This window comes from Carlito syrichta, unplaced genomic scaffold (assembly GCF_000164805.1).
Source record: "Carlito syrichta isolate Samal-C Ts95f unplaced genomic scaffold, Tarsius_syrichta-2.0.1 Scaffold289135, whole genome shotgun sequence".
Lineage (NCBI taxonomy): Eukaryota > Metazoa > Chordata > Mammalia > Primates > Tarsiidae > Carlito > Carlito syrichta.
Window position 1 is genome coordinate 58,223 of NW_007233231.1, and position 7,890 is coordinate 66,112.

The window sequence follows — 7,890 nt, forward strand, 5'->3', positions numbered from 1 at the left end:
GACACCTCATCAACAAGGGTACCTGCATAATGAGCATTTGCATATCTAACCCTGAATTGTACCCTACGTCTTTAAAATTAAAAAAGATTTTTTTAAAACTCCCTTTAACGCTTTCCTTTAATCCTGGCCCTTTCATCTGCCTCTTATTCCCACCAAGGAACAACTGTTGCTGGGATAATTCAAAACAGAGTTAGATTTGGGAAGGACTGAAAAACGTTAACTATGCTTATCTGTGGGAAGTGAGCATGGAATTGTTTTCTCTTTTATGCTTAGCTGTGTTTTCTGATTTTGTGGTCAACAAAAATACCCTTTATTTGGGTATAAAAAAGGAATGTTAAAGTGTGACCCCCTCCCCCAGCCATTTTGTGAGACCTCAGGCCAGTGGTGGTGGTGGTGGTGGTGGTGTTTGTTTGTCTGATTGTTTGTTTTGAGTCAAAGTCTCACTGTTTCCCAGGCTGGCTGCAGTGGCACAGTCACGGCTCACCGCAGCCTCGACCCCCTGGGCTCAAGCAATCTTTCCACTTCAGCCTTCTCAGTAACTGGGAGTACAGGAGCTCAACCACCACGCCTAGCTAATTTTTTTTTTTTTTTTTGTAGAGATGAGGTCTGGCCATGTTGCCCAGGCTCGTCTTGAACTCTGAGCTCAAGGAATCCTCTCACCTCAGCCTCCCAAAGTATTGGTATTATAGACATGAACTGGTCTGTTGTTGTTTTTAATAGATCTTATCTTTTACGCATGGGTTTGTTTACTGTTTTTATTGACAGCTGTATTCAGTTGTAACTGACATACAATAAGCTGCACATGTTGAAGGTGTACAGTATGGGTCAAGTCTGGCATACTTGCATACTCACAAAGCCTTCACCACATCATGCTCATGGATATGTCATATCTCTCATCCCCAGGAGCTCCCTTGTGTCATGCCCTTTTTTTTTTGAGTTGGAGTTTCACTCTGTTGCCCAGACAAGTGCAGTGGCACGCTCCCAGCCACTGCAGCCTCGACCTGCTGGACTCAGGCAATCATTCCGCCTCAACCTTTCGAGTAGCTGGAACTACAGGTGTGCGCCACCATGCCCAACTGGTTTTTTATTTATTGTAGAGACGAGGTCTCGCCAAGTTGCCCAGGCTGGTCTCAAACCCGCGGGCTCCAGCAGTCTACTTGCCTCAGCCTCCCAAAGTGCTGGGATCACAGGCTGAGCCACCAAGCCCAGCCACACATTCTTTTTTTTTTAGTTGGAGTCTCGCTCTGTCACCCAGACTGGAGTACACTGGCCTCTCACGGCCACCGCAGCCTCAACCTGCTGGGCTCCGGCGATCCTTCCGCCTCAGCCTTCTAAGTAGCTGGAACTACAGGTGCTTGCTACCACGCCCAGCTAATTTTTTATTTTTATTGTAGAGATAAGGTCTTACCAAGTTGCCCAGGTGGGTTTTGAACCCGCGGGCTCAGGCCGTCCACTCACCTCAGCCTCCCAAAGTGCTGGGATTACAGGCTGAGACACTGAGCCTGGCCTCATGCCCATTTTGAAGCCATGTAAACCAAGGCCAGAAGAGGATCAGAAATTTAAACTTATCAGGGAGCTCTGATGTCACATCAAGGCCCTCTCTGAGCCCCTTTCTGGCTTGTCGCCCCTCTCAGGGCTCCAAGGTGGGCAAGCTGACCCTTAAGACCACCGAGATGGAGACCATCTACGACCTGGGCACCAAGATGATTGAGTCCCTGACCAAGGACAAGGTCCAGGCTGGGTGAGCAGTCAGGGGCTGTGCTGAATGGTGAGGGCCGTGGTGGAGCTCGGGCCTCCTTCCTTTCTCACCTCTTCCCTCCCTCCCCCTGCAGGGATGTGATTACTATCGACAAGGCGACTGGCAAGATCTCTAAGCTGGGCCGTTCCTTCACACGCGCCCGTGACTACGATGCCATGGGCTCCCAGGTACGTTCAGGGCTCTGGGGACTCCTCGTTCCCAGCTCCTCGTTCCCAGCACCATGCTTCCATCTTCTCCCTCACCCCATGGCCCACAGGGTCTGGATTCTCCTTATGCCCCGACTCTTATATCTCTGGTACTCCTGGGTTTTCCCTGGAACCCTGGGACAGCTGGGGTCCCTCAACCTGGCACTCCCCCCACCTCCCGTGTCACCCCATGTTGGGGTCCCCAGAAGCCTCCTTAACCTTCACTGCTCTAAACGCCCTTAGTCCTGAATCTTTCTTGGGTCTGGGGCTTCTGGATGACCCCATCTAGCCTCGCAGCACCATTCCAGGGAACGACAGTCTCCCCAGACAGGCTTTTGACCCCTGCTTCATGCCCTTCTCTGCCCTTGCCCCGTAGACCAAGTTTGTGCAGTGCCCAGATGGGGAGCTCCAGAAACGCAAGGAGGTTGTGCACACAGTGTCCCTGCACGAGATCGACGTCATCAACTCCCGCACCCAGGGCTTCCTGGCTCTCTTCTCAGGTGAGGCCCCTGCTGCCCATCCTACCCCCTCTGCCTGCTCTTGGGCTCCCATTGTGGCCCACCTGCCTCATGATTTTCTCTCTCTCCGTCAATCTCTTGTCCCCTCTCCGGTGCTGTGATGGGGGCTTGTCCCTGCCCTCTCTCCTCCTGGGTCCTCTGCTGCTATTCCTTCTTTTTGGGGACATTTCAGGCTCCTTGGCCCTCCTTTTCCTCTGCTCCCCTTCCTCGGGCCCCGGCATCTGTCTTTCTCTGTCTTTGCCCACCCTCTGGCCCCAGACCCATGTCTCCTCTCTGACTTCCTGATGCTACCTGTGCCTCCCGCAGGTGACACAGGGGAGATCAAGTCAGAAGTTCGTGAACAGATCAATGCCAAGGTGGCCGAGTGGCGTGAGGAGGGCAAGGCAGAGATCATCCCTGGGGTGAGTCCTCAGGACATGGCCGGGCATCAGGGTATGGGGTGGACTGGGGAACAGGGGGTGTACATGGAGTCTGACACACCCTAATGGCTCCCAGGTACTGTTCATTGACGAGGTCCACATGCTGGACATTGAGAGCTTCTCCTTCCTCAACCGGGCCCTGGAGAGTGACATGGCACCTGTCCTCATCATGGCCACCAATCGTGGGATCACGCGGTAAGTGGCCACAGGGTCCTCTGGGGAAACATGCTCTGGGCAGTGGGTGTTGAGCACCGTGTTAGGTGGGGCACCCATAACTGTAGTGGCTCACACAGGAAGGGTGTGCTTTGCCCTTAAGCAGGTGGGCAGTTGGGCAACTCTGCTCCGTGAGGAAGTCCAGGGGTGCGTTCTTTCTGCCTGGCTGTTCCTAGAACCCCTACGGCTGCAGTTTCCAAACTGTGTGCTGAGGCACCCCAGGCTGCTGCAGGAAACTCACAAGATTGCCGTGAGGTGCTTTTGCATTTTGAGGGAACCACAGTACCTCTGTTAGACACTACATAAACCACTACAGTTGTCAAGTCACTTAGCCCTAACTACCTTGTCAGTGGAACTCCTGGTATTGTTTTTGACCTAATGATGCCAGGAAAAAACTCCTGAGACACAAAGGGCACCACCATGCAGTGATGAAACCTGGGAGCTTCTACCCAAGGTTCAGCCAGCATCTGTGCCCCATTGTCCCCGCTGGCTCTCCTAGCCACCTCAGCCATGCTCCAGCCCACAGGAGGGAGAGGCAAGGGGACAGCAGGCAGCCAGGGGCTGTGATCGGAGGCTGCATCTGCACCGCCACCCACATCCTGTTGCCGGTACCGCTTGGTGTGTGGCCATGCCTGGCTGCGAGGGAGGCCGGGGACCATCGACTTCTGTGCTGCAGCCATGTGCCTGGCTGAAACTGGTGGGCGGGGGTAGGCACCAAGAAAGGGAAGAAGGGGCATGACTGCTGGGATGGTGGGCAGTTGTGCTCAACTCTGGGCTTGGCTCTTCCTGGATGAACTCCTTGGACCCTCAGAAGACACTCAGCAGGTAGATGTGATCTCAGCCCATTTGACAGGTCAGGACAGCGAGGGTCAGTGACTTGCCCAAGGTCTCATGTCTAGAAGGTGGTAGGGCCAGACGTTGATCTCCGAGTGGCTGGGCACTGGAAGAGACACCCCAGGCTGACAGCATGTGTGCAGCAGCTGCAGATCAGGGCGTGCGACTGTACGGGCATCTCCTGTGAGAAGGCAGCAGATGCAGTCAGTCCTCATTGTCTGCAGATTCTGTCCTGGAGAATCTGCTTGTCTGCTGAAATGTATTTGTAATTTCCAAGTGAATATTTACACTGGTTTTGGCAAAAAATTCAGATTGCCTGATGCCCACGTTCCCAGTTGAGTCTGAGTGAGGCAATGCTGTCTACATCCTTCAGTTCATGCTGTAAACCTGTGTCTTTTCCTGTTTTATGTAGAGCTACGTTTGTCACTTGTTTGTGCCTTTTGTTGGTGATTTTGCTGTTTAAATGTCCCAAGTATAGCGCTGAAGTGCTGTCCAGTGTTCCTAAGTGTGAGAAGGCTGTGATGTGCCTTATGGAGAAAATACGTGAGTTCCAGAAGCTCTGCTCAGGCACAAGTGAGAGTGCTGTTGGTGTGAGCTCAGTGTTGGTGGATCCACAGTGTGTGTTAAACAGGCTGTCTTTAAACAGAAATATACATAAGCCAACATTACATATCGACTGACAAAAATCTTGTGACAGGAGGCTCACAGGAACCTACCCTTCCTTGTTTCCCCGGAGCAGTGGTTCAGGATTGGCTAATAGTGTTTGCAGTGACTTTCTGGAACCCCAATGCTGTGAATAAGGAGGACTGTCTGTATCTCCCGGCACCAGCCCTGGGCTGGTCCTGTGTAGTAGGAGACAGAACAGGCACGGTCCCTTTCTTTGTGGAGCTTAGTGTCAAGCAAGGGAGTGGGATCATTTTTATTTTTAAATTGTTTTAGTTTTTTGAGCGGGGTTCTCACTCTTGCCCAGGCTGGAGTACAGTGGCATAATCACAGCTAACTGTAGCCTCGACCTCCTGGGCTCAGGTGATGCTTCTGCCTCAGCCTCCTGAGTAGCTGGGACTAGAGGCATGTGTCACCACACCCAGCTACATTTTTTAATTTTTTTATAGAGATGAGTTCTCACTATGTTGCCCAGTCTGGTCTCATACTCCTGGGCTCAGGCAGTCCTCCCACCTCAGCCTCCCAAAGTGCTGGGATCACAGGTGTGAGCCACTACCCGGCTGGAAGTGGGACCTTGATCTAGTAATCCTGGACATAGATATCTAGCTAAAACCCGCCCCAGCTCTGTGGGAGGGTGCCCTCAGGGATTGATGTGGCACAGTCAGGGAAGGCAGGAGGTGACGTCAGGAGCTGGGAGCTGAAGGTTAAGTGTCTTTGGCCCAGTGAGTGGGTTGTGCAGGGAGGTGGGAGTATTCCCAGAAGAAGGAACGTGGAGCCCTGACGGTACCCCTTCCCCAGGATCCGGGGCACCAGCTATCAGAGCCCTCACGGCATCCCCATCGACCTGCTGGACCGGCTGCTCATCGTCTCCACCACTCCCTACAGTGAGAAGGACACGAAGCAGATCCTCCGCATCCGGTGCGGCAGTGCGCCTGAGGGGCAGGGCTGGGGTCTGTCCTGTCTGACCAACACGGCCCCTGCGGTCTGAGGCTGGGAGGTGTGACTGGCCCAAGGCCGCTGGGCCTGCGGGAGGAAAGACTGAACTGGACATCCAGGCAGGGCCTCTGATCCAGGGGCGGGGGTCAATGGAGGGGAGGTACCGATGACTGATGGGGGGGGGCATAGCTGGGTGGGGGTCAGGAGGCCGGGCTGTGTGGTCCAGCCCAGTCCAGGCCTCAGTGGCCCTTCTGGCCTTAGCAGCCTGTGCTTCTGAGGCGCAGGCTCCACATATGCCCAGGGAGGTGACCAGGGAATTGCTTGGCTACTTCCTCGAGGCCTGGCTGTGACTGAGCCAGCCCCGCCCCACCTGCCCACAGGTGCGAGGAGGAAGATGTGGAGATGAGCGAGGATGCCTACACCGTGCTGACGCGCATCGGGCTGGAGACGTCGCTGCGCTACGCCATCCAGCTCATCACGGCCGCCAGCCTGGTGTGCCGGAAGCGCAAGGTCAGGGCTGGATAAGCCAGCAGAGCCAGATGGAGGGAGTGGGTGACGTGCTGCTTGTGCCAGGGGTTTCCAGGGGGTTAAGTTTAGTCCAGGACCGTATGTTTTCTAAGGCAGGGAGTTTTCTTCACATTTGTTTCTGCATCTTCTGGCCTGGCACATGTGGGTGCTCGGTAAATATCTGTTGACTACAAACAGATGCTGTTAAGTCCATTCTACAAATGGTGGCCGAGGCAGGGTTGGGACCCAGGAGATCTGGCCCAGAATCCCTCCTCTGGAACCTGAAGTGGCATGGGCTGGGGTGTGTGTGCAGTGGGCCTCCCAGGGAGGGGCCCCACTGAGGACTGGCCCTCTCTCACCAGGGCACAGAGGTGCAGGTCGATGACATCAAGCGCGTCTATTCTCTCTTTCTGGACGAGTCTCGCTCCACGCAGTACATGAAGGAGTACCAGGACGCCTTCCTCTTCAATGAGCTCAGTGAGTGTCTCCACCCTGCTCACTGCACTCCCAGTGTCATCCTCAGTGGCAGAAGTAGGAGCTTGGCCCAGAAGGCTCAGGCCCTGCCCTCCGGGCCACACTGACCATGTGGCCTCCCTTCTCCCCACAGAAGGCGAAACCATGGACACCTCCTGAGCTGGATGTCACCCCATCCCCACCCTGTTTTCTACCAGAGTTCTGACACTGTGACTTTGTATAAAATGATTTGAAGGTGAACCCGTCACGTGTGTGTTGTCGCCGTGAGCCACACAGAAAGACACCCGGCAGAGCAGGTTGAGAAACCTTTATTGGGAGGGGAGGAACAGAGCATCTGGTGGCTCTAGGAGTTGGGGTGGCCGCAAAAGTTCGGGGAAGGGTCCTTAGAGGAAGAGGAGGCCTGGGAGGTGTGGGCGCTCGCAAGCCAAGGACTGGGCTCTAGGGCCCCCGCAGTCAGAGCTGCTGAGGCGGCAGGGCCCACAGCGGCAGCTGAGTGCCACAGGGAAAGAGACCGTGGGGTCCACACCAGGCGGGCAGCCAGGGAGCCGGATGGAGGCAAAGCGCAGCTCACGGTAGGTGCACACCGGCTGGGGCACAGGCGGCAAGGCAGCTGGCAGCACCCGCACCTGGGGACCATGGGGGTGGGTCATTGGCATCTGCCTGGAGCCAGGTCCTCACCTGAGCTCCCCACAGATCCCCTCTGCGTCTTCCCTTCCCAGCCCCTACCCATGGGGGCAGACCACCCCCCAATGCCATCGCATCTCCTCGGACTGGCTCTTCCCGCCAGCACTGAGGTGGGAGCCCCATCCTTGGGCCAGAAGTGCGGGCCCTGCCTACCCCGGACGGCTTACCATGCTGGGGCAGTAGCCAGCACAAATACTGGTGGTGAAGGTGACGCAGATGGGGCAGGCCTCGTGCTCGGCGGCCAGGGTGGCGTTGATGGGCCTGCACAGTGGCCGCAGCGGCTCCCTGGTTGCCCTCGCCCCCCCTGCGCTCAGCAGCAGCCACAGCAGCAGCCCCTGGGATGAGTCTAGTGTGTCAGCCTGCCCGAGACCTCAGCCCTGGCCCTGGCCCTCCCAGCACCCCACATTCAAGGACCCATGGACCCCATCTGATGTGTTCCATGAAGGATCCGCTTCACTTTGACTCCCACCTCTGACACTTGCCTTCAAGGCCCACCCCATGGCACAAGGGACCCCAGGTGTCTGGTGTTTCAGATACCCACCCCTAGGTACTGCCCCACCCAAATCCTGCTGGCTGTCACACCTTCTAGAAGACGGCTCCTTCACCAGGTCACACGACTGTCCCTCAAAGCCCACTATGGCCTGGACAGAGTTGGAAGGTGCCCAGGGGCCCTACAGTCTTACCTGGAGCGTCTCCAT

General features: G+C 55.8%; 2 protein-coding genes across 3 annotated transcripts in view; one reads left to right on the forward strand and one right to left on the reverse strand.

The window, feature by feature from the left end:
* The window catches only part of RUVBL2 (RuvB like AAA ATPase 2), a 20,641-nt gene extending 13,890 nt beyond the window's left edge, over window positions 1–6,751 (forward strand). Inside the window, exons 7-15 of one of the 2 annotated variants that reach the window (XM_008054138.2) lie at window positions 1,635–1,741; window positions 1,833–1,926; window positions 2,321–2,444; window positions 2,769–2,863; window positions 2,958–3,076; window positions 5,390–5,509; window positions 5,908–6,037; window positions 6,397–6,511; window positions 6,642–6,751. In XM_008054138.2, coding sequence (XP_008052329.1) covers window positions 1,635–1,741; window positions 1,833–1,926; window positions 2,321–2,444; window positions 2,769–2,863; window positions 2,958–3,076; window positions 5,390–5,509; window positions 5,908–6,037; window positions 6,397–6,511; window positions 6,642–6,667 — 930 coding nt within the window. In that variant the 3' untranslated portion in view covers window positions 6,668–6,751. The remainder of the gene's footprint in view (window positions 1–1,634; window positions 1,742–1,832; window positions 1,927–2,320; window positions 2,445–2,768; window positions 2,864–2,957; window positions 3,077–5,389; window positions 5,510–5,907; window positions 6,038–6,396; window positions 6,512–6,641) is intronic. The other variant, XM_021710473.1, reaches the window with a different exon arrangement.
* A 118-nt stretch (window positions 6,752–6,869) lies between these two features.
* On the reverse strand, window positions 6,870–7,890 carry LHB (luteinizing hormone beta polypeptide). Its single transcript, XM_008054141.2, has 3 exons — window positions 7,876–7,890; window positions 7,360–7,527; window positions 6,870–7,134 (listed from the first exon to the last, which is right to left on the reverse strand). Exons 1-3 carry the CDS (start codon window positions 7,888–7,890, stop codon window positions 6,892–6,894), a joined length of 426 nt encoding a protein of 141 aa, XP_008052332.2. The 3' UTR covers window positions 6,870–6,891.